General features: G+C 40.2%; 1 protein-coding gene across 5 annotated transcripts; it reads left to right on the top strand.

Annotated features, from left to right (window-relative positions):
• The first annotated feature begins 1,525 nt into the window (after window positions 1-1,525).
• Window positions 1,526-25,510, top strand: akna (AT-hook transcription factor). 5 transcript variants are annotated; one of them, XM_071465729.1, is made up of 25 exons: window positions 1,526-1,680; window positions 2,079-2,189; window positions 7,865-8,505; window positions 9,591-10,377; window positions 10,505-10,808; window positions 12,247-12,321; window positions 13,992-14,054; window positions 15,641-15,794; window positions 16,076-16,140; window positions 16,249-16,308; window positions 16,385-16,503; window positions 16,607-16,778; window positions 17,497-17,684; window positions 17,949-18,113; window positions 18,405-18,654; window positions 19,268-19,374; window positions 19,631-19,860; window positions 20,118-20,265; window positions 20,876-21,025; window positions 21,260-21,402; window positions 21,568-21,702; window positions 22,346-22,462; window positions 22,701-22,799; window positions 23,084-23,222; window positions 23,995-25,510. In XM_071465729.1, the coding sequence occupies exons 3-25, from the start codon at window positions 8,115-8,117 to the stop codon at window positions 24,245-24,247; spliced, it is 4,314 nt and encodes a 1,437-aa protein (XP_071321830.1). In that variant the 5' UTR covers window positions 1,526-1,680; window positions 2,079-2,189; window positions 7,865-8,114; the 3' UTR covers window positions 24,248-25,510. The 5 variants fall into 5 exon arrangements, with proteins under 5 accessions (XP_071321830.1, XP_071321827.1, XP_071321831.1 ...); XM_071465726.1 differs by having other exon boundaries at window positions 19,631-19,887; XM_071465727.1 differs by lacking the exon at window positions 1,526-1,680 and adding an exon at window positions 1,691-1,830 and having other exon boundaries at window positions 19,631-19,887.
• The last annotated feature ends 12 nt before the right edge of the window (window positions 25,511-25,522 follow it).

The following is a 25,522-nucleotide window of genomic DNA, read 5'->3' as shown; positions in this document are numbered from 1 at the left end:
TTGAACATGACAGTGCTCCTGTGCACAAAGCCACATACAACAAGAAATGGTTTCCCCAGTTTGGTGTGGAAGAACGTGACTGGCTTGCACAGAGTCCTGACCCAAACCACTGACACTGACTGTGAACCAGACCTTATCACCCAACATCAGTGCTGGGCCTCAGTAATGCTCTTGTGGCTGAGTGGAAACAAATACTTGGAGCCCGGTTCCAAAATCTGAAGCAAAACCTTTGCAGAAGAACGGAGGCTGTTACAGCAGCAGATAAATGTTAATGGTTTTGGAACATTTTCAACATCAGTGTAACATTCAAGTGCCCACATACTTTTTGGACACATACTATAAAAACTACAAAATATAAGATGTGTGGCACAGACAACTTGCATACAAATATCCTGCATTATTCTCTTTCTGTTCATTTAGAAACTTTCAGACTCTTTATCAATACATTTCAGTTCAAATTTATTCTCTGTTACTGCTGAATAGTTTTCCTATTGCCAAAACAAGGATACCAAAGAAGCAATAAAATATAGTTGGCCAGGATACATCAGATGCTATCAAGTTTAACAATACATTAATTTAATTATTCAGTTGAAAAGCACAGTTTGCATATTGAAGTAGAAATATAACATGTTGAACGGCACCACAGTCCATTTACTGCACCATTTATCTTGTCCAGGGTCACATGGGAAGGAGTCTATTCTTCCATGCACTGGGCGAGAGACAGGGTGCATCCTGGGTGGGTCACAAATCCAATCTCATCAGCTGATGGGGCTCACTTGACGATGTTGCCTTCTTTTTATATGTTCAGCTTTAGACTGAAAGGATAAGAGACTGTGCAAGGTTTCTCGACATGATTTGAGAATTATAAACCACTTTGTAGGAAATTCAACAGTTATGAATAAAACTGATTTGACTCAGTTAATTTCTCAAGCAAAAGTACCAAACATCCTTTGCTTTCAACCTCTCAAATGTGAGGATTCTCTTTGTAAATAGTAAACTTAATGTAATTCATTTTTTGACCGTTGGTTGGATATAACAAGCAAATTAAAGACTTCCCCGAGGATTCTGGGAAATTTTAACGGTGACATAAATCTCATAGATTAATAGGTAATGAACATATTTATTGATTGCAGTCCAAATTTGCAACTCACCTAACCTTTTTTTTTTTTTTTTTTTGTATAATTCTCCAACATAAAGTCTTTAAATTGTGCTTTTTTTTTACACAGGAAGGAAAAGATGAGTTATAGTCCTTGGAGCTGGAGGATAAAGTTGTGAAATTGTGCCCTCTCCTGGCCACGTCTTTCAACTGTGCCCTAAGCTTTGTATTCCCAATAACGATCTGGGAGAAGCCCCGCCCCCGTGCATTCCTCATAACCAATCACAACTCAGTGTTTGGCTCCGGGGCTCTGTAAAGGCCCCCTCTCAACATTTTGTCCTGAATTTTGCCTGTCAGGTAACACCACCAGCGACAAACTCTACAAATCAAATGATGATATTTACAGTAAGGTTATAAAAGGTTAACGTTAGGGTTGAGGACACTGTTTCATGAAAAGCGCGATTAATTGGTGGTTTGTTAGCAGGAAAAATGCCTGAAAGACGACGCGCTGGGCAGATAAATTCCCATATTCTGCTTCGAGTTACTACTCTCCAGCGAAATCAGTGCCACACTCCACAAGACTGGTAATTAGCCTCATAAATATCATAAACTCTGGCTTTTTAGGATAGATTTCCTCGGGTCACGCCTCCTAGATGAAGGTGTTGACCTTACAAAGCTGAAAGTCGTCTTAATGTGGTTTGTTTTTGCGTGTGTTTTGATGTTTAAGAGCATGAGTAAGTGATGGGGACGATAACGAACTTTTGAGACTGGCACGGACCAGGGAAACGTTAGCTAGCTTTCAGTTACCAACCGCTTTCACCAGCGTTACTGCCCGACGAAGCACAGTTTAGTTGCTAAATGCAGTTGTTTAACGACTGTGTGGGCTAAAAACATGCCTTAGGAAAACTAATGTCTCAGCGGTGGTGGTTTGTTGTGATGTGTGTGCCATGGTGACACAGGGGTGGGTCTCTCCTCTCTTCAGTTTTGCGGTTTTCAAGGCAACCGCCCCCTGTTGCTGTGAAGTCTGCCAGTGAGATCTCTGCAGCCTTCTCAAAGTCCTGCCTGCTGTACATGTGTCCGTCGGTGATATAAGGTAAGTTTGCAGTTCAGTGCTGTTGATCTAAGAGTTACTTTCTCTCAACTGTGTTATTTAGATTTCAGTGCATGTTTTATGTGCATTATCCTCAGAAAGGAAAGCTTGCTCTGTGATCCTCAGCCCACCAGCCTGACTGGTTGGACTTGGTTGACGTGGATGTTGTTGAGCAAGTCTTTCTGTTTTTTTTCCTCTTTAGCTGAAATCACTGGAGCTATCTGTATGTGTTTGAAAACAGCCAACTTGGTTACAACATTTTTTCAAAATAGGATATTGTTGCTGTAGCTTCCTCTCTAGTCCCTGCTTTACGTGAAGCTGTGGATCAGAGGGGACTGCTGGCCTCGCTGCAACAGGTTCACATGGCTCCTCACATGGCTCTCAAGGGAGGAGAACATGTTTTCACAAGGTCTGTGCAGGAAACAGTTTTTTGTAAAGTAGACAGAGCAGCTAAAAAAAAAAAAAACACTCCATCTGGCTCCACAGATTTTAGGAATACACTGTGACCACTGATGGATGTGTAATTACCAGCAAACGTAACTGGAGAACACTTGATGTCTGCAGCCAAAATTTTACAGGACTTTGTGAGTGAGCAAGGCTGAATTCCCCTCATGGCAGAGCGACCCAGGTACTCCCCTAACATGGTTAAGTCTGTGACATTTTGCCTATTTTGCTTATGTTGCGTCCATGCATCAGTACAGCTTGGTATCAGTTTCAGATTTTTTCCTCACACAGGATTTTAAGAATAGATTTCTTCAAAACTGTTTCCATTTAGCAAAATAAGCCAGACTTCTCAAATACAGTGTTTTAGTTTTGTCTTAACACAAACCAGCCGTTCAAGAGCTGTAATCAGAGCAGACATTCAGTGCCAGCTTTCAGTGCTTCACAGTTTTCAAAAACAATGTTCCCACACACTTCAGTCTGTCTCAATAAAAGTATTGATGTTCATTTCCCTGATGTTCATTCATGTTCAGTTTTCCTGGTATTCCTGCAATTACAGCAGTCGTTTCTAGACAAATATTTAGCATCAAAGGCTTTATAACTTGAAGAGTAAATGGTACTTGACAACCTGCAAGACACTGACAAAATTATTACTTGTAACATTTTAAAAAATAAGTTGTGACAAACTCCTGAAGAAATACAGCCTCTTGTAAATGATGACATTAATAAACTTCATTTATACAGCACTTTTCATTTAAAAAATGCAGCTTGAAGTACTTAATAAAACAACAAGAAACAGCAGACCATTAAGACCACCTTAGTGCTGTAATATTTTATTTTTCAGTTATTTTAAAATCAGGGCGGCAACTAACAGTTTTATTACTATGGATTAACAAGTTTTTTATTATTGTTATTATTATTATTATTATTATTATTATTATTATTATAATCAGTTAATTGTTTAGTCTATAAAATGTTAGAAAATAGTGTAAAATTCTCATTACAATTCCCCAGACTCAAATTCAGATCCTCCTGCAGTCGTCTCTGCAAAGTGTATCCTGTGTCCTCAGCTCACCATGCGCCTTCTAAGGAGATTAGGTGTCATATCTTAGTCACTAGGCCATCCTAAACAGCCTGCAGTAGCTCTGCCACCCTCTGGGGCAGCTCCAGCTGCACTTCTCTCCACTGTGCTCAAAATTCAGCCGGTGTCACCCTGTGAAAATTCATGTAGTGTCTCTGTTGACCTGGCCGACTGTTTCTGTGACAGCTTTGGTGGGCCTGAGAGTGACAGTTGAGCTTGGCAGAAATTCTCCCTCTATCCTCTGCCAATCCTCTTCTTTCCTGCTTTCTCTCTCCTCTCTTTCTCTCGTTCCTTTACCTGGAAGCAGCCTTAGCTTGCCCGACAGTCAGGTGATTACAGCCCCGCTGTCTGTCTGTGAGGAGCTGGACTAGCTTCATGTCCTGAATGTATATTGATGATCGGCGTCTGTTTACAATCGGTGAAGCCCCCTCTAAGGACTTTAGAGCAGCTTAATTCCCCCCATCTGTCAACTGAAATAAACCTTTAGTTCCCCTGGGAATGAACAGGGAGCATGAGCAGAGTAACAGGTGAGTTCTTTATTCTTACCAAAGAGAAGCTCAGAATTTCAACAATTATGCAAAACCTTTTGTATTTGGGTTTTAATTTCACTGTAAGTTTGATTCTATCTGCTGCTCTTCTGTTTTTATTCTAGATCTAGTTGCTGTTGGTTACACGTTTTGTGAATGTCGTGTGAGACAGAAACACAGTACCACCCTGAACTGTCATTGTAAAAGGTGACAGGGCTTGTACAGCTGGTTACAGGAAGTATTCACAACCTTTTGTAGAAGTATAACAGTAGAATTACTACAGTTCAAAAATATTCAAATAAAAGTCCTGTGTTTAAACTTACACTGACCTAAAACTACATCGGTACCCGTACTCTCAGTAAAATACATGCAAAGGGCCACCTTTTAAGAATGTGAAAATGTACTGAGGTATTTGAGTAAATATATGAAGGTGCTTTTCGCTACTGGTTTTAATGGAACAGCAGCTCATATTTTCATGCCTGTCTCCTGGCAGTGGAGAAGGAAAAGAGAAATTCCAGAAATAATATCATAATTATACTGTGACGTTTCACTCTTTCTTTCTAAAGTTATTGTTTTCCTAAACCTGCCTCTCCAGTTATTTATCCACGGAGCCGTGCTCTCTCTTTCCTCGTGGTCTGCTTTAAATGCATGGTGAGTTTACCATGTTGGCCGGCATGGAGACTCACTATTTGTGTATGAAAAGGTTGTAGAGGGAGCACGGCGTGAATCTGTTAGTCGCACACACTGAGCCTTGTATTTGTTTTTAACACAATCAAGACAAGTGTCTGAGGATGTACATGAGTGTGTCTGGATTTCTGAGCAAAAAACATGCTCTCCTTACGTGTGTGTGAGGTTTGTGTGTTGGATAAAAGACACTGTAAGAAGCAGCAGGCTAATAATCTCCTTGTGCTAATCTGGGATATTAATGAAAGAAGCAAAGACACAGAGTGACTACTTTTCATAATGAGGGTCTGAGATCTACAGTACTGTACAGGATGTCTTGTAGTTCACTTTATGTTGTTTTTAATGCTAAATTCCTTGCATGTTTCTCTGATGATGCTTGTTTAGGTCTTTGATTTGGTGGTGATATATTTGTTATTTTAACTCTCGGCTGCCAATGCTGCTTCAAAAAGCAATCCAATCTATAATGCAGAGTTTAAATGCATGCCTCGTTAAATACTGTAACTTTAATACATATGGTTTTTGTCAATCTCTATCAAACAGTGCAGAAAAGTTCAAGTAGCTGGGAAATATACTGGGATTAAAGCTATAAAAAGACAATCACACTATTTGGTGCTGAGGGGTGTTAAAACTCCTTAGTATTTAACTGTAGATGGACTCAGTGTCTTCTTATGATATTTGAGAATTTCCAGACAGTATAAGTGTGCATAAATTCATTAATGGTGCTCCTCTTGTATCATTGGCACTGCAGCTGTACCACAGTACGTTAAGACTTGTCACAGATGTTTTATTGCAGACGCTGAAAGCACAGCCAGAGTTCATGTTGTGGAGTTGCCATAGTGAGCGTCGCAGCTCCAGGCAAATACATGGGGAACTTGATGTGACATTGTAAACTAAGAGTCTGGTCTCAGCTTTGTTACATGTATGATATGATGGTCTGTAATGAAGACCTATCGTTTGTGTGTTTGTGTTGGTAAATGCTGAACATGAAAGTGTGGTGGGGACTAACTCACACATCACCTCGGAAACAGGTCCGTAGGTGGTACACCACACAACCATGTTAGACAAAATGTAACGCATCGCATTAACAACACTACCAAGTTCATGATGAATAAATAAACCCACATGAATGTACACAGGAAACATTCAAATACATATTTGGCTTCAGTATTGAACATTTTTTGAGAGGAATGGAGTGAATGACATTAAGTTACATTTTGTCATAGGTGCCTGAACAATATCTGAAGTAATCTTTAATTTTAAGCCTGTGACTAATTCTGATATTCATGGTCAATTAATCTGTGGTTCATTATTTACTTATTTCTTTGATATTGTTGTTTTTCTATAAAATGCCAGAAAATTGTGAAGAATGTCCCTCGGTTCTCCAGAGGCCAAGGTAACATCTTCAAATTGCTTATCTGGTCCAGGTGAAACATCCTTAGCCCTGGAGTTATCATTTATAATTACAACATTTTAACAAAACAAAACAACAAGAAAATCAACAACACCAGTGATATGACAGAGAAATGATCATGGATACTAGAATGTAGATGCTGAATGATGAAAAAAATGCACATAACCTGGGGCTTGTTTCTGCTTTTGTGCATCTAGAATAAATTATCTAAAAAAAAAAAAAAAGTTGAACAATTCCCAGTCTACAGTGTGAGTGTGTGCCACTCACTCACCTGATCCACTTCCACAGCTGTCTTGACACCTGTTGTATAAGTTTGTTAAAATCATAAGTGTCTATGGATTTTTTTAATGACGCCTCTGTACTGACAGATGAAATGAAGTGACTGAGAGGGGCTTGAAAATTAAAGTCTGTCAAAAATATTATCTGCTGTTGGACTTCATCAGCCAATAAAATCAGTGATTACTTGTCTATAAATGTGATGGGAGCCAAATGAACAGTTAAAGGGTGCAGCTGAACTAAATACTTTTAAATAGACACCAGTTGTGTCTTTAGAGGCGTAGTCTTCAACCTGTGTTGAGAAATTAAAGCACAAATGTGATATTATGGGAATTACTTTGTGTTTTTATAACTACAAGATGACAGAGTTATTTTTTGTGGTTTTATTGCTGTGCATGTCATTAATATTTTGTAATTATTGCTTTTTCTCATTATAGCATTTAATCCTATTTATTGCCCCGTTAGGACTTCACAGGGTAACAGTTCCTCCTGTTAGAGAATGAGACACACAGTATTTATGACAGATGTGGTGTGTGCAGTGGGAAACAGTTAAAAGCTGATATATGGAGTGTAGATATTTGTTTACAGAGGAGAGCAGCTGTGTGAGAGTAAAAAATAGACTGATGACTTATTCAGCTCTTAAATCACTTCATTAGAGTGAGGCTTGTTTTTGGTATGAGAACACAGTCTGAGCCACGAGGCTGATGTTATCTTTGACTGAGCGGTGAGGAAGATTGTGATTTCTGGCTCACAGGAGTGAGGAATCAAAGCAAATTTCTATTATCTGTTGTAGGGCTGCAACCAATGACAATTTCCATTATCAGTCTGTAATCAGTAATCAGTAATCTGGTCATTGTTTTTCCTAATCAATTCATAAGTCATTTGGTCTATAAAAGGTCAACAAAATGTCTTCATGTTTCTTGCTTTGTCTGACTAATTGTCCAAAACCAAAATATATTGATTATTTGATCAGTTGACTTATTAATTGACTATTGTTTGAGGTTTTATTGTGTAGTATCAGCATTGAGATAAGTTGTATTATGATTTGGCTTGGCTTTATCTCCTGAGAGTTACAGTTCAAAACAATGTTGTAATGATCAGTTGGATTTTATTTCACATTATGAGCGTTTTCTTTTTATTAACCTTTTACATGTTTGTTTGTCTTGTTCAGCTGATTTCCTGTGTTGACCTCTGTCTGACAGTTTAATGTTTTCAATGATTATTGATAGTAAATAACTGATACTATTGTTTGTTTCAGGAACAGCGTCAAAGAAAATCCGAGATCTCCTCTTCCTCAAGTCTGAAGACGGGCAGATGAGCCCTCAGTAGCTGTAGCTGTCACCAGCTTACTGACATGCCCTGCAGTCTGTAAACCTCTGTAGCCATGGCTTTGAAAGTGGACTTCACTGCAGAGCCAGATCAACAAGCAAAGGTGCGGAGGGTTCCTGTGCCTGGCTGAGACAGTAACTGAGGTCAGAGTTGAGAGGCAACCATTTGCTGAAAGGTGAATGGAGACAAGAAAAAAAACCACAGCAGGGGTTTTGTTCTGGACCCCTGCCCCCGCCCGCACTTCACCCACCAGCTCTGTAATATCTGAGGATGAGTGGGAGGATGAGGATGGAGAGGAGGCAGGGAAAGAGGATGACTTTGTCAGCCAGATGGATGACAATGGCATCATTGGACTTTCAGAGGCACTGGACAATGTGGAGCTGGGACAAACTTATGGTGATGCAGGTGCAGAATATAATCGAGCCTGCTTTTCTACACCTCTCACCCCAGAGGAGGGAGACCCTAGTGGGTGTGAGAGGGACACACCACCTGAGGAGTGGAATTACAGCCCGAGTGAACATCTGTCCTTCACTGAAGCAGCAGGAGAGGATGTACAAACACCGTCACCCTGTGAGTCTGTGATTATAATCATCTTTTCTTTAACCTTGCCTTTCTGTTTTTAGCAACTTTAATGTTGTTATTCCTGTACTACTTCACTGTAGGACCACATTTTTTGTATATATTTTTTCTACAGGTCCAGACAGCTATATACATCCATTCATATTTGTACAATATGAAAGCCCATCAACCTTCGCCATATTCTTGAAACTTGCTTGGGTTTTGTAATCAAATGGTGCAACTAACAATAATTTTCATTATCAGCTAATAAGCCCAGTATGTTCTCAATGAATTGTTTCAGAAAATCTGAAACATTTGAAAACAGTGATTAATGCCCATCATAATTCACTAAAGCTGAAAATGACGTCTTCAGATCGCTTGTTGTGGTCAACTACTGCTCTAAAAACATGAAGACAGAGAAAAACAACAAATCCTAACACCTGACAAGCCAGGGGGAGGAAGTGTTTGTCAGTGTTTTGAAAAAGATCTTGAATTATTAATTGATTAGCTTGATTTATTTTTTTACTTTTTTGTGTCAATTGACAAATCAATAAGTCAACCAACAGCCTCAACTCCAGCGTGAACAAGAAGTCTACTTTTTGTGTTAGAATTTAGAGATAATGCAGTTTTTTGTCATTTCAGTGTTGTGTCTTCATCGTATTTCTTTTTGCAGTTATAGTTTGACACAGCAGAGGCAGAGAAGAAAGCATCAACTCACCAGTGCAACATTAATATTCACACACAGCACAAATGAACAAAAAGACACTGCTGAAAAAAGAAACAAGATTTTTTGGATAATGGGTGTACAAAGATAAAACCTGAAAAGTGCTCTTAGTTTTTTGCCTAATTCACAAATGAACCTGCACCACCATACAAAGATAGTGTCATTGTGATGGATTATGAGACTATTACAAGTCTCAAAAGATTTGGGAATTGATTTTCATGCTGTATGGAAATGAGTGGAAATCTTTTTTCTGCTCGGAGCAGCATAAAATCTACAATTATACAGGATGTGTCATAAAAGTGCAACTGGCATGGTTGTATGAGACAATTCAAGGCTGTGTGTTTTGAAACTGTTCTCTTTTTATCTCTGGCAGGCAATGGCGCAATGAGCAGGTTAAAAGCACAGACAGAGGGCGAGGAGGTGAGGCAGAGAAAGGAAGAGCTGAAAATAGAGCAGCTCTCTGAGAGGGACACATACCTGGACATGACAGAGGAAGAGAAAGATGGAGAGAAAGAGGAAAAGAGGAGTGACAGAAAGAGAGAGAAACATGAGAGAGAGCTTGGAGCTGCCAAAGGCCTGGCTGGGGGCTCTCTTAACAACAATGAGATTGAGAGGATCAGAGCACGGTCTTGTGTTGCTCAGCTGTCAGTGGTAGAACCTGCTGAAGTCTCCAACTATCACTGCCCAGTATCCCAGTCAGCCTCTGCTGTCACAGCTCCCACTTACCCTCACCTTCTCCACTTCACTGCTGAGGAAATAGCTGCTGCTCCAGGGATTGAAGCTGAAACCTTTCCAGAGATGGGCTTCATAGAAAGTCTGCCAGAATCACACAGCAGCCGCATAAGCCCCGTGTCCAGTCCTCGTCCTCAAAAATCTGAAAAGCAGGAGCTGAAGGGGCTTCAGGCAGCAGCTGTCTTTCCTGAACAAGTGATGGCAAATTGTTATAGTGGAGTTTGTAATGGCCCTTTAAAGGGATCAGTAGAGTCAGATAAGCAGCCCCATCACTCGCAGAGGAAAATGAGCCAGCCGTCTCCTGAAGCTACACAATCATGGACTCGTTCCCTCAGCACCGTCAGGGCAGACTGTCTAAGACAGAGTCCAGATGGAGAGCTGAGGACACCCAGGGCCAGGACTAAGGCTGCTGAAGTGACTGAATCCAGGTGAGCCATTTGTTTTGATCTCTGCTCATGTTGCAGCTTTCTCATCCCTCTGTGCTTTTCTCAGTTTTCATGATTGTAGGGTTTTTTTTTTTTAATGAAAAGTTCTAACCATGAATTTTATTTCCAGAAACGGGCCCCTGAGTTACCGCACACCAGACTTCTCTCAGGTGGAGCCCAGGGTCCGTTTCCCCAAAGGTGGTTACAAGCCCCCCAAGAGCAGACGCTCTTCCAAGAGGGAGTCCCTGTCCCCTGAGCCGCCCATAGTGTTTAAGTCACCTGCTGATATTGTCAAAGAAGTCCTGCTGAACACCGCTGATGGATCTCCTGCACCATCAAACTCAAACAGACCACCAATCAGTGCCCCCAACTCCACTGTGCCTCAGGAGTTCAGATGCAGGCAGCAGGCCACCACACTACTCGAACAGCTACAGGTACTGGTAGAGACTGAGAGGTGGAGGGATTTCACTCTGGATGAGACCTTTACACAAACATGAAAATATAACACACAGAAGTTTTTACGCATTAAAGACTATGTTCAAAATCAGCCTGCTTAGGGTGGAAGTCGTCTGAAAAACAAGTCTTAATTCAGGCGTAGAATAAGCCATAATGACATGAGGAGCTTATGATTCCTGTCAGGCATTTGCATTTGCATTTGAAGTTTTTTTGTCTTTGCCCCAGTGCATTTCTTCTGAACACAAGCCCAGAGCTACAATTCTGATAAACCACTAATTAGACATATTAGCTCTTATTTGATTCTTAATAGAGCAGAAACATATTTATTGACCTCAAAAATGTATCCTCTCACTTATTGTCCAAAGGACATTTTCTCAAATAGACTTCACCTTTCATTTCACTTTGGAAGTTTCAAATTCAGCCCTCATGTCTGAAACAAAATAGTGCTTTCAGCGTGCAGCCTCTTCACTACCGTCTCTGGTTGTTCCCAGAGGCGGCACTACACCAGCTGTCCCACTTTACATCCTCCCTGTTTCTGTGGCAACGCTGAAGTCATACAACTAGACATTACAGTATGTGCTGAGCAGAGAGGCCACAGTTAGAGGTAAATGAGACTTCAGAGTTTGTTTTATGTTGTATACTGGAGAGATTTAAATGATGTGTTGTACCAAAAAGAAGATTAGATCATCTTCATTCTGGTGCTTGTTTTCATAGAAATTTCATCAACCAGAAACAGTAACTATGGTAACCGTATTCCCGTGAATTTCATTTGTATGATGTAGAGATTTATTTGTAAGGTTTGGCCCATGTTCATTATTCTGTTCTTGTGCTTTATTGTTCATCAGTTAACTGCACTGAGGCAATTACAAAGCTTGGACTTTAGACTAATGTTTATACAACAGAGATTCTGATTGAAAGTGGGAAGCAGAATAAGGTCTGCAGCTCAGTGACCTTGAGACAAAACAAATTACTTTCTTCTCAGTCAGTACTGCAATACAGCAGTAATCTATAAATTACCCGTCCAGGATGGATAAGCCTTACTTTAGAGCTGACACGTTTTGTAAATGTACTCCACATTGCAGAACAATATTGTATAAAATTAAGATTTTGCTCTCTGTAAGTAAGAAGCCCAAACTATGAAAAACAACTCCAGATCAAAAATACATAGTGTAAGGACAGAGTCTAGGATCTACTCTACTTTTCTAGATATATGAATTAAACCGGTAAACGCTAACTAAACCATGCTCCATCCTCCCCGTCTTTGCACTTCCTTCCCCCTTTTTTACCCAACTCTGTTCTCTTCACTTTTTTTTTCATTCATCTCTTTTTGCTCTTTTCTCTGGAGCGTCTTTTAAACTCTTTTTCGTTCTCTTCCCGTCCTCATACTTTCGTATTTCCTCTCTCCTCTTGCTGCAGGAGGACTACAACAGACTGCTGACTAAGTACGCTGAGGCAGAGAACACCATTGATCGTCTGCGTCTGGAAGCTAAGGTAGTTGAATCAAGAGATCAGGCTATAATTTATCACACCATCAGGGTTTAAAAAACGGTACATATCAGTGCCATAAGAGATTTATTTTTGGTCTGAGTTTTAAGTCATTATAACACCTCTGAGTTATGAGAAAGCCTTAAAGTGATGGACATGTTCTTCAAATATGTGCAGTTTTGTTAAGTTATTTATTTAACTTCAGAAACTGAGATGGGACATTCATTACAGCACTACTACATGAAGTATTGATACTTTCATTCAGTAAAAGAACAGCACTGAGCAGCAACAGTGAAAACACTGTTATTTTCAAAAAAGAGCTTAATATTAAGTAATGTGAAGTGAAAGTATTAGAAATGCCGGTTTGGACTTCTTTCTTTGTGTTTTTATAATACAAAATTATATTGTATATATAATAAGATTAAACACAAAAAACTTAACAGCAAAAACATTCGGTCACACACACCCACACACACACATACACACACTGTTGAATCAGGACCAGAGTAAGAGCCAGGAGGGTACAGAGAGTTCAGGACAGTGGAGAAACCAGCTCCTCCAAAGTTAACCAACTCCACAGTCCACATGAGGAGGTTAAAAAAAACAGGGATCTGTAAGCAAGTCCTCTCGTGACCAAACTCAGCCAATAACAGTTGTCCTTTTGTGTGTGTTTCTTCTTGTGGTCAGTGCTATTTTTGCACACTCTGCTTTGTGAGCTTCAGGGTTCAGTTTAAATCAAACTTTAACTTTCATTATCTGATGCTGTGAGTTTTCACTTCAAACATTATACTTTGATTTAACAGAAAACTGTTATTGTGGGGTTTTTAAATGGACCATCAATCCTTTCATTCAGTTTTGGTCATTGTTATTTTTATCTTATTGTGTTGTTGTAATGTGTAGTGTTAAGATACCTTAACCAAGTACAGAGAACAAAAGGCAGATATGATTTTCTTATTAAAGGGATTCTACTATCAAGATATAGATATTAACAATAACAGTTTGTATTTGTGCAGAAGTCTTCTAAAAGCAGCTTCTAAAAGGACTTAACAGAGTAATATACAATAATATAAAGCAATTCAGGCTTTGCAATAAAAGCCTAAACCCGAATGGCATGTGCAAACCTCTGCCAAGGCCAAACAAACCTACACATGTCTGTGAGATCGAGATTATTATCTGGATCTTCAACCATATTGTACAAAGTGTAGATCTCAACACAATTAATGTCAGATTTTTTTACATCAAGATCCATGCATTACTGCCTGAGACATTGATGAAAAAGGGTGACAAAAAATTCCTGGATCCAGCCCTTCAACAGGACCACACCAAAATTGTATGGGCTCTTCCCAGTCAGCCATTGATTCATTCCCTGGCCCATGTCCCATCCCTCCACCATGTCTGAGGCAAATCTCTTTAGTACTTTTTGCGTATCCTGCTCACAAACAAACACTCCAGTAGATGCCGCCAAAAACATAACCTCTTAAGCAGAGGTAATATCACAAAATGAGCCAAATTAAAAGAATTAAATGGTTAAAAATATATGCAAAAAAGAATCAAATCAAAGCCTGTTGAAAAAGTAAGGTTTATAAAATACAGCTACAGAGCCTTTCAGATGTATAATGAAATATCTGTGTATATTGAAATACATTTATTTTTATTCCTTAACTTTATTTTCACAGGACAGATGTGTAGAGAAGCAACAGCCCAGGCCCAGCCAGCATCAGCACACCACAGACACAGCAGTATGTCAGAGCGAATGACTAGAAGTCTCTGAGCAGTGGGATGAGAAAGAAATGGAGAGAGAGGTTGAAGTCTTATGAAGTGGCTCCTTTAAAGAATTATTGGCCCACTTCTGATTGAGCAGCAGTGCTCCACAATCAGCACCAATTAAAATCAGCTTACTGATTTCCCCACCTCTCCTCCATCTCCTTCACTACACTGAACCTCCATCTGTCTTCCGCTGCACATAGAGCCTCAAACAGACAGGGAGTGGCTTTACACTGAAATTCACTGACAGATTATTTTTTTAAAAGAAGAGGTTTTCCTTTTTTTTTTAATGTTGTTGTGAATAATCTAAAAGAAACACTGTGAAATGCAGCAACATTATTAACTTGTGTCATCATTTTATTATAAGCTCAAGTCATTAACACAAAACAGCATTTTCCTGATGCTTTAAATGAAAAACTTATAAAATGATCCAAGAAAATATTTCAGTCTCTAATCAGGAATAAATTTTCATAGGTTTTATCTCCAGTGCTTCAGGTTCTTTTTGTGGCTCAGGAGCAGTTTATCAGAGACGTGATGGGTTCTATTCTGATTTATGGTCTTTATTTAGTTCACTTCATCTTTCTGACCCTTTTTTCAGATTCTTATTACGTAGTAAATTGGAAACAACCTAAAAAACAATAGTATGGAGGGGGGGGGGGGGGACAAAAGCAGCCTAAGTGGCTCACCAGGTGAAATACAGCTCAAGCTTTTATGTATGTTCCGCCCTGTGTGTGTGTGTGTGTGTGTGTGTGTGTGTCTGTCTTTGTCTTCAGGAGGATTGGGGTCATTTTAAGGTCATTATGATTTACTGCTTCAAAGGCTGATCGGTGAAGGGCGTCAATTCATTCTCATATTCATTAATTCTCTCTGTGTGTTTTATCGGGGAGGGGGGAGGGGGGAGGCGGGTGGACCACTCAGTGTTTAACCCCTTCATCATACAGTCCAGGTCAAACTCAATTTGTCTTTCTGCACTGAAATGACCTCAGTGGCCTCCAGTGTTGAGCTGAACAGTTGTTTGATGTTGTGGCTTCACAACTTGCTGCTTCATTAACACTAAAGAAAGAAAGACAAAGTGAAAACAAAGGACCCTGGATGGGGATGTTAGCCTTCTCTGCTACATCTGTATGTTGCAGTGAATCAAGTGTCTTACGGAATTTGATAGATTTCTCTTTTTATGAATCGTTGTTATTTCAACTGAATGTGGTCATCTTTATTTTACCAGTTTTCTTCAGTGGTGATTTTTTTTCTGCAAAGATATTCAGAGAGAAAGTTGTTCTATAAAATAATCTAATATGTTGTGAAGTATTCTAGTCATTAGTATCAAATGTGCTGTTGCACAGGCTGCATTTAAACCTGAGCCATTTCTGGAGTAAGAAATGAGACTAATCAGTGATTCTGAAATGATAAAGTCTTGAAATGTGACAGTACCTAAAGTCCCTGATATCACTATTCTGATCAAACCAAATCGAGAAGTTCAGCCTTAAGCAGGTGGGCTAATGATTATTGATGACATAGATCATGATATGTTCAAGCATGTTCTTAATTTTTACATTTGCACCAGGTGAACCTGTACTCTGAGCCTCCAAAGCCTGGCCACTTGGTTCATTCAGGACTGAGCCACGACTCTTCAAAGATCATGACCCTGGACTTTCCTCAGGCTCAGAGAGCAGAGATCAACTCAGCTTCTCTTCATAACGGACACAGCACCCATCAGAGTATGTTCACTCTATTAAATATCTACGTCTTTGCTGTCAAATTCATCATTTTATGTAAGACATATTATGTAAATTAATGAATTAGCTTTCCTCAGCCGTGTGAGTCACACTGCTCTTCTGATTTAGTGCCATACTATTAAATACTGTCACTGAAAGCTTTAATCAATATTCAAACAACCAAGCTTTCATCTGTCATTCAGCTGCTGCTTATGTTGCATCATTCTTTACAACTTGCATCATAAAACGCTTCCTCCCTCTGCACCTGTTTGACAAATGAATAGGCCTCCAGGTGGGACAACAGCTGGCTAAGATTCTCTACAGTCAGGCCGACAAGTTCTTCCAGCAGGTAACTGAGCTTCAAAAACTGTCAGCAGAGATGAAAATCTTTACAGATTTGTTGGATTGTGATTAAGAACAGCAATCAGAGATCAAGGTTTTGATGTTCTTCATTCAGCTGCAGACTTTTGAGGATCTCCTAAAGAGAGGAAAACTCAAACCCTTCGAGCAGATGAAGGTAAGAACAAGACAACAGTTTAAGTGTGTAATCCTTCTAACAGCTACCTCATATCCAAACTAATGCTGTCCTTCAGGGTCTCTCCCAGCTTACCGAGGGGCTCAACTCTTTAGAAAGGGGCTACCTGTTAGCGAGAGATGAGCACAAACTCCTGCAGCAGCGAGGCGCAGAAATCAGCCACTTTGACCCTGAACGGTGAGAGTTAGAGTCAAGATAAATACATCATATATTCATCAGTTGATTTTGTTGTTTGTATTATATTTGTCTGCATGTTTGTGCATGCATGGGTGTGTATCAGGGAGCTGGAGGGGCTCATCTACCAGTGTGGACTGCATATGGATGAGCTGAAGGAGCAGGTGGAACAGATGCAACAGGAGCAGCCCACCTGTGAGGCTCCTCCCTCTCCACCTCCTCAACCCACTCCTTCATCTGTCCCCTCTGAGGGGGGAGAAACTCTGACCCACCCTCAGGTACCAACACCATTACTCTGTCCGAACTGTACAGAAAGTCTGTTTGACTTTTGTACGTGTGAATGTACAAAAGTGTTAAACTTTATCAGTAAGTCATCCCACAGGGACCAGAGAGTATCCACATTTGGTAGTGTTATGGAAACTCATAGAGAAAAACATCAATGTGTACTATTGCTTTCCTGATAGGAATCATGTATAGTGATAGTGATGATATAGTGGACCTAGCATTTTGGATTTGCACTTGTTCAGTGTTGTGAACCTTTCACTTACATCATCAGCCCTTAGAAATGAGGGATGGTGGATCGCAGCGAAAGGATTTGTCAGTTCGTCAGTTGTATCGTTGGCTTTTGAGTCTGGAAATGTAATTTAAAGTAAATTATTTTATAGACCAAATGATTCATTGAAAAAATAATTGACAAATTATTGCTGGAACTAGTGCTGATGTAAAATGATAGAATTATAATAATGTGGAGGTGTAGGTCACTGATCACCTGGTTTTACGTTGTTGCCTGACTGGTAAAATTTATTTCAGTGACAGATAATGACTTTCTGATAAAATTGGTTTGTTCTGAATAGTGATGCCAACACAGTCCAAAGCTTTTAAAAAGACAAATTCAACTCAACAAACATTTGTTGTGTAACTGTCATTTTACATCACCTGACCTCTGGAGAAAACACTCCAGGACATCTTCAGTTTACTATCTTCATTTCCTTCCAGAGACCGCATGCGCCTTTGCTGGTTGATCCAGGAAGAGTAGAAGAGGTGGAGGTGAGGTCAGCCAGAGGAGAGAGTGATGAAGAGGAGGCAGAGATGGATAATGAAGACACTCTGAGTTCTCTGTATCTCAAACCTCTGAATGATAAACACAGATGTGCTGAAAAAGACTTTGCTGCGTTAATGGATCAGTGAGTGTTGATGTTTGTGTTTTTAAGTAGTTCATTTTGAAAAAAGCTTCCCCAGCACTTGAACACATGAAGAGGGACCATCTAACCATCACTATCTTTGCTATGGAAGGATATTTATTCATGCCAGGAGATATTTTTACTCTTATCAAAATGCTTTTCATTGTTTTGCCCACTGTCAGAAGTAGATCCGGAAAATAAGGAGCCGAGCCTGCAGCCTGGACTTTTCATTATTTCACCTTTCATGTTTTTCCTGCTTTTGTTTAGCTACCAAAGCTTCAAGGAACTTCCCAAAATGTTTGCCCATGGTCATAGGGAAGAAGATTTCCTCTCTGCTGCTTTAGGAAGTGGCATGCAGCCTGGGGATGAGGAGGCAGAGAGACGGGGTCGAGGAACTGGACTCATGGAAGTTCAGAAAAGTCTTCCAGAGAGGTTAGTATCATCAGAGAACCAGAGATAGTTTTATCTGCTGCACAGTAATGTTTGTTGTTGTACTGGGCAACTCTAAGATGTATGTACATTCCTGTTAAAATATGATTTTATATATAATATATAATATAATGTTATCTTTAATGGTAAAACAACAATTTCAGCCACTTTTTGGATAAAACAATAAATTAGACACATACATACAAAAAATAAACACGTTAATATGAAGGTAATTTTTGAGGGGAAGCTCATTTCAGTAATTGGGCTTAATTAACTGTACTTCTGTGCTGACAGAGTGAAAGCCAAATCAGACCATCAGGAATCTCCTGTTGGCATCAGCAAACAGCGGACCAGCAGGTCCAGTCCACCTTCACGCAGGGCTTCCAGTCAGTCCACCTTGCTTGCTGTTCATCCTCCCAGTAGCCACAAGAGGGTAGAGATGAGAAAGTCCCACAGCAGCAGTCTGAGCAGCCTGGGAGAGATCACAGCATCAGAGAGGAGTAACCCTAAACTCCAACCTGGGAGCAGGAGAGTGCTTTCTCAGGTCAGTTTAAATGATACAGTTCCAGGGTGAAATAACTGATTCTGCTTATTCCAGTCACATTTTTTGCATGGTTATTTATGGCTTTCGCCATTATCACTCACCCCTACAAGGACTCTTGACATGTATGGAGAATGAAATTAATAGTAACGGCAACATTAAAACAACGTATCACTGTTACCCCCAGTGTATGTTCTCATATCTGATGTACCTTGATCAAGAGAAGGGTTGAAAATTTGATGGCATGAGTTTTAAAGTGGCTGCAAGAGTTGTTTTAAAACGCTGAGCTGAGCTGCCAAGTACCTTAGACAAGCAGCTGACAAGCAGTCTGTGTACACTTATATAATCTCATGATTTTAGTGCCCAAAAAGCATGTCTGTATGTTTAGCAATTCCCTCTCGGAATCAGTATAACATGTAACAGCCACTCTTTTAATTGCTTTTATAAAGCAGCATCATTGCACCAGTGATTCACAGGAAAAATCACCAGTGGTGTGGTGATTAATAAAATCCTTTGATTTCACTAAGAAAGATGCTGTATGACAAACAATGCTGTGTCTATATATAGCCTGTGTGTAGATAAATCTTACATAATCTTTGTGTGTTGTGTTGACCAGGATGGGATCATATCTCCAGAGACAGACAGTGGGTTTGTTGGTTCAGAGAGCAGCCATCTGACTCCTGCAGCAGCTCCCAGTCCTCTCCACCAGAGGGCCTTGCAGAGGTGAGGCGGTCCAACACTGTTTACTCTACATCCACACATGTACCCTGCCATAAATTCTACCTCATGTCCCAACCCCCACCCCTGTAACATACACATACAGAGCATACTGATGTCTAATCCTACAATTCTTTACCACAGTTTCCTTTATTATTATTCATTTCATCAATGCAGACATTGTATGTCTTTCAGGCCACTTGTGATCAGGGCTTTTGTGTTTTCTGTCTGTATGTTTGAATATTCTTCCTTGGTGCGACAGTGTTTCGGTCCATCAGGAGGGGAACACAGGGAAACATCAGACAGGCCCAGTCTCTGCACCATCTCCTGCTTCCTCACAGTCACACAGTCGCACAGCTACGAAGTCAAGAGGAGCCTCCCAGCTCGGCCCCAACCAGCCAATCAGCAGCAGGCAGAGGAGACACACCTTCTCCTGCTCCCCGCAGCGCAGGGTCAGTCAGACAGAACTAACCAGGACCGACAGTGGAACCAGTGAGTCTGGGCTGGAGAGTGACAGTAGTGAGTCTCCAAGTTCTGTCCATCAACCAAGAAAGACTGTTGCCATTTTTTAAGACATACTCTCAGCATTTAAAACATTAGTGCCAGCTTAAAAATAAAGAATGTTATCTCCTTTAAATCTATGAAATCAATACTAAGGCCTGTTATTCACTTGCTATGTAATTACTCTGATTCATGGGTTTTTTATTTTATTGTGTATCTGACCTGCTGTCCTCCTTCTGGCTCTGCAGCTCACACTGTGTCTGAAGATGGGCAGAGTGACCAGTACACATCCATTAATTCCCTCCACAGTTCCCATCCAAGCTCCTCCCCCACTGCATGGTATCACCATGGCGATTCTCTCAGAGCACTGGGTGCCAGACAAGTGGCGAATCGCAAGTGAGTGTGTGTAGCAGCAGCAGCTGCTGCCATGGTTTATATCTCCCTGAAGAGAATTCAGGGAAGAGTGTTTCAGAACATACACTGTTGCAGCTCAGAGCTACTGTGACGTCCAGTTCCTGTTCTCTGTTGAGTCAGGCAGAAAGCAACTTTATGTGTCAGCATGTTGATGTAAATAAGGCTTATGATTTCTGATGGATGAATTTCAGACAATAATTGCTGAAACTGAGTTAACTCCTGAAGTTTACCTTGTCAAACTTCACAGCTCATGAAATGCTGAAACGTCCTTAATGTTTCTATTATCATACTCTTCTTTCATATCTATATTTTATTACAGAATCTGCTGCTATTGAATGTGGTTGCATATTAGGAGGTACTGTGTATTCCTACATGGTGTGGTGCTGCATGACTTTTCAAAGAGTGTCTGTGTGTGCATTTGAACACCTGCATAGACAACTTCAATCACCTGGCTGGTCACTTGAATATTTTTGCAGTGCAGCACTTCAGCGCTCACATTTCCTGGATTTAAAAGGGTTTGACCTTGAATATGTGTGGTGGATTGTTTCATTTTCAACATTTTTTGTGTATTCCTTTGTGTGTGCGTTTCTAGTGACACAATCCAGACACTGCAGGCCGAGGTCACCGCACTGACAGAGACACTAGAGAGCTGTCTAAGCAATAAGCCTCTCAGCTCCACGAGAGCTGCTCCTTCAGCTCAAGTGAACAATGCCCACCACTACACTTCTACACCTCATATCAGGTAGGTTTTCACCTTCCACACAGTAACAGTTTGTCTGCAGAATAAAGCAACAGGACAAAGCTTATAGCTCTAACAAGGAAGCCTGTAGTAAAAAGTTTTACTTCCCCAAGGACACCACTGCACAGCCAACCTAAACATAGCACATACATTTAATGCTGTATAGTAGATAACTTTACTAGTTATCTTCTTTGTCATGTTGGCTTGTACTTAATTTGATCCCCTCCCATTGCTCAGGTCTGGGGAGAGATGTCAGAGTGATGTCAGGAGGGGAAGGAGAGAAAGACGAATGGCTGATGAGGTAGAAGAGGAGTCTGCAATGAGACGAATACCCAGAGAGAGATCTCCTTGTGTAGACAGACAAAAAACACGTGACATCTGTAAGTTGATCTGAATTTACTCTTTGCCCTTAATTTAGAACTTTGCTTGAAAGATCATATATTATCCAAATGTTATGTGTTAATAATAATATGTGTGTATATGTTAAAAATAATGTTTGTACATAGACACATATCATTTAATGAATATAATGTTTGTGTTTTCAGTGACAGTTTCAGAGCTGGAGCCCCCCACATCCCAGTCTCAGCCTCGGGTGTCCAGATGTACCCAAACATCCACTGCAGCACCAGACAGCTGCTGTTCACACACAAACACTGTCCACAGCAGGAGAACACAGCCCAGTAAGAGCACCTGTCCCTCCACTGCTGACATCGTGATTTATCAGCTCCCTCCACCAAACAGAAATTCAGCTGACTTTGTAGGCAATTCCAGACTGAGCAGGTTGGAGTTTAGTGTCAGTGTTGTTGTTGCAGGATCTGAATAACCTGCAGTCAGTTGCTTTAATCAGTGCCCTTTTCATGCAGTTCAGAATGCAGTTAGTGCTTCAGCCCTTAAATGAACTCAGTAATAGCAAGCAATTGTTAAATTACAAAACATTTTGGAATTTAATTTATTTGATTGCAGTGCAGTGTTTTCCCTCTTGTTATTGCTTGCAGAGACATACTGCTATGTTAAGCTTACAGTACTACCTTAATCACTGCTGATATACAAGTATTTCATTACATCATTCAGCCAGAAAAATATGACACTAATTACATTTACATACATACACACATGCACAGAAATAATATCACTACACATTGATGCCAATTTTTTGCTAAAACCAAATGAAAATATACAGTGTTAAATTAAGTGTTGAGAGTGTATTATCGTATTTCAGATCAGAATTTGCCAGAACAGATGATGTCTACCCCCTGCTGAGTGTATTTCCTCACCAAACTTTTTGTAAGCCTTAGACATGTGTGGTGTGCGTTTGTGTTGCAGGGCAGAACCCTTCCGTGTCTATAAAAGTGCCTAACAGAGCAGATGAACCTGACAGCAGAAGTCGTCAAGCTCCTGTTTGTCTCGAATGTTCATCATGTCACAGAGGACGATCTGAACGTAAGACGACTCTTTTCATCCTCAGCAGGAAATCTGTGTTTTGTCTTTTCTGTTGTTATTTTTCCTATTTGACTTTATTTATATATATAAGGCAAAGAGGATAAAATCCAAGTGTGTAAAACAATTCTGTTTTTAATTCATTTGAAACCAGTGTTGCTGTTTTGTCCTCTTCAACTGTACTGCTTGGGTTGTTGATGAAAATCCTTAAATCCTCCTCCCACCTGTCTTGTGCTGCCAGGGCCAGGTGGTGGCAACAGAGAGCCGACCCACTCCTCCTCTCACTGTCGTCACTGTCCGCTCTGTGGACACCCTGAACTGTACAGAGGCACTAAGCCAGGTTTGTCTGATGTGATGCTGCTCACACACATCGTTAGAGAACTGAGATTTGTGAGATTTTCTGTTGCTCTGTTTACTGTATACTGTGTTTACCAGGAACTTGATCTATGTGTGGTTGAGGAGGTCATTAATGCATAACTTTGCAAAATTTGAATTTGTTGTACAGGAACACAAATTCATCACAGTCACCGAGCTCAGCACATAAATAAATTCAGTCTGCAGTAAATGAAATTAGTTTAATTATCTAAAGTGTTAATGGAGCTCCTGACCTGCTGTGATTCACAGACTGTCGCAGAGACTCAGACGCCCCCACACACACAAGCTGCCAACAGGCCGAGTCCCCTGACAGAGCGGCAAGGAGCAGATACAATGGAGCTCCTCCTGCGCTGCTGCAGTGCATGCCAGTGTGCCCGCCACCACTCCTGTAAGTAACCTGCCCACACACACACACACACACACACACACACACACACACTCTGACTCACTCTCTAAAGACAAGACAAAGTGCTCATTAGGCTGATTCATCCGCCTCTCTCCAGTCTTAATGATATTTGTTATGTATGTTGGTTTAGTCACGCCACTGAGTTATAATTTGGAAGCACAAGTGTTGTTTCCCAAATCCTTACTACATACTATTATTGTACATTCTGTGCTACACAAAAATGTCACAGTATAATGATTTTGCAGTTAGTACAAATCAAAGCACACTTTCATTTTGCACGAAGTGTTCGAATGACAGACTTCAAACAAAGAGACTTTTTAATTCTTCCTGTGTAAAAACATCCAACATGTCAAACATACAGCAGAGGTTTATTGTAACAAGAATATGAGAGCCTAGAAAAATTCAGTGCAAGCTAATGCTTTGGGCAAAACTTCAACTGCAGAAAATGACACATTTAATGTAGCTGATGCAGTGTTGATGGGCATGATTGTCCACCAATGAATGCACAAAGGAAATGGAAGAACCTCCTCACACCTGGAAATTATTCTTTTCTCTTAGTAAAACTTAAACTGCAGGTAAACTCCAGATTTGCACTTTGACATCCTTCAGCATACATGTGCTTTCATTTCCTGTCAGTACAAAGAGAAAAATGTATTATAAACACTATGATGAAAACATAACCTATAGTACATTCTGTTCAGCCGAACTGTCACACTAATTTAGTTTTTTGTCATCAACCTCACCCTCTCTTCAGGATGTACTCACTGCCCCTCCACGTGTCTCCTAGCAGCTGCACCGGCACATCCTCAGGGGTCAGAGGTCACGTGGAGGTGAGGGGGCGGTTGAGACGCTCCCTGTCCACTGATAAGCAGGGCTCCTTGGACAGCTCTCTGAACAGAGCCATCAGAGCAGCTCGAAACATGAAACACACCTCAGGACACATGGCTCGCTCTCTGGCTACTGGACTGCAGTACCAGGAGCTGCTGACTCAGTCCTTCAGCTGCTAGTCTGATCTCACTTCACAGGCAGTGTAGACTGAGCAACTCTTACTCAGCAGCCTCAGTTCAGCTACAGAACGAGGCGGTCAACATCACCAGCAGACAAAAGCACTAAATGCAGGACCAAAGTGAATAAAAAAATCTAAAATCCTCCTCCTCATTGTAACTTTTCTTACATACCTACGTTTGGAGAAGCTGAAGCTTCTTCATTTTTAAATGTAATTTTATGGCAACATTTAAGTCTCAGGTCAGCAAACATTAATTTGTTTCTTCCGCAGACATATATTTATTTCAAAATATGCTGATGCTAGCATCTATGGAAATGACTCTAAAATGATGTAGTACTGGAGATCAGTTTGATTTAAAATGTTGTTGATCATATTGATTTTTAAGCCCATGAGGTAGATTACATTAGTTTCTTTACTTCACCTGACATGAGAAATTACAGCAGTCTCAATATAGAGGTTGTATGGAGTTTGTTCTCAGTAATTTGTAGCTATTTATTGATCATGTGAATACATATTTAATGTGACAATTTTCTAGTTTGTGGAAAAATGTTTTTCAGGATTACAGTGTTATTGTAGTTGCTGTATAAACCTTGTACTTGTTAATACAGTAACATGTTAAACTGTAAGTGAAATCACTCGCTCATTGCACCTGTTCTTTATGGATGGTCATACTACAAACCATCATAGACCTGTTTTGTTAATGGTAACTTGCTCGTCATTCTTAATATGCATAATATAATGCATACAGTTGTGTGACCACCAAAACCTGAAATGCTGGATATCCTCAAAAATAAGTTCTCTTTCTGTTTATGTTAAGATGAATTGTAAATGTACAGACTACAAATTTTAAAATGTTTATCTTAGAATGATATTTTTGTACAGTGTATAATAAGCTTGCAAATATACATGAGCCAGTGGTACAAGTCTGCTGTAACTGACCAGCTTTATGTGGATCAGACATTCACACACTAGCACTGCAGTGGTGAAGGCATTCAAGCATCCGGGCTGGTGTGGATCCAGATTCACACACCGATGAGATTGCAAAGACTGAAACATGAAATTATTTTTACAGATAAAATTCTGCGTTGTTTTCAGTTGAAAACCACATAACTGGTGGATATTTTTAAGTGAATAGTTTTTTTGTAGTTTCTAATCCTTTTTGTTTTTCTCTTTTGTACCATCATTTCTCAAACTGTCTTTTTTAACATTTTGAAGGGAATTTTTCAGTTGTCTCAAATGAGCCAAATAAAAGTGGAAATGAACATTTAGTGTCACT

This window comes from Trachinotus anak, unplaced genomic scaffold (genome assembly GCF_046630095.1).
Source record: "Trachinotus anak isolate AG129_WGS33_773 ecotype Australia unplaced genomic scaffold, CSIRO_AGI_Tana_v1 ptg000028l, whole genome shotgun sequence".
NCBI lineage: Eukaryota > Metazoa > Chordata > Actinopteri > Carangiformes > Carangidae > Trachinotus > Trachinotus anak.
This window is presented reverse-complemented; position numbering and strand designations above follow the sequence as displayed.

What these genes read in the sequence shown, in the direction of transcription:
- akna (XM_071465726.1), top strand. Translation starts at nt 8,115, where the DNA reads ATGGAGACAAGAAAAAAAACCACAGCAGGGGTTTTGTTCTGGACCCCT. An exon ending in CCGACAAGTTCTTCCAGCAG is followed by an intron (nt 16,141 to 16,248) that starts GTAACTGAGCTT and finishes TTCTTCATTCAG; the next exon opens with CTGCAGACTTTTGAGGATCT. An exon ending in ACTTCTACACCTCATATCAG is followed by an intron (nt 21,026 to 21,259) that starts GTAGGTTTTCAC and finishes CCCATTGCTCAG; the next exon opens with GTCTGGGGAGAGATGTCAGA.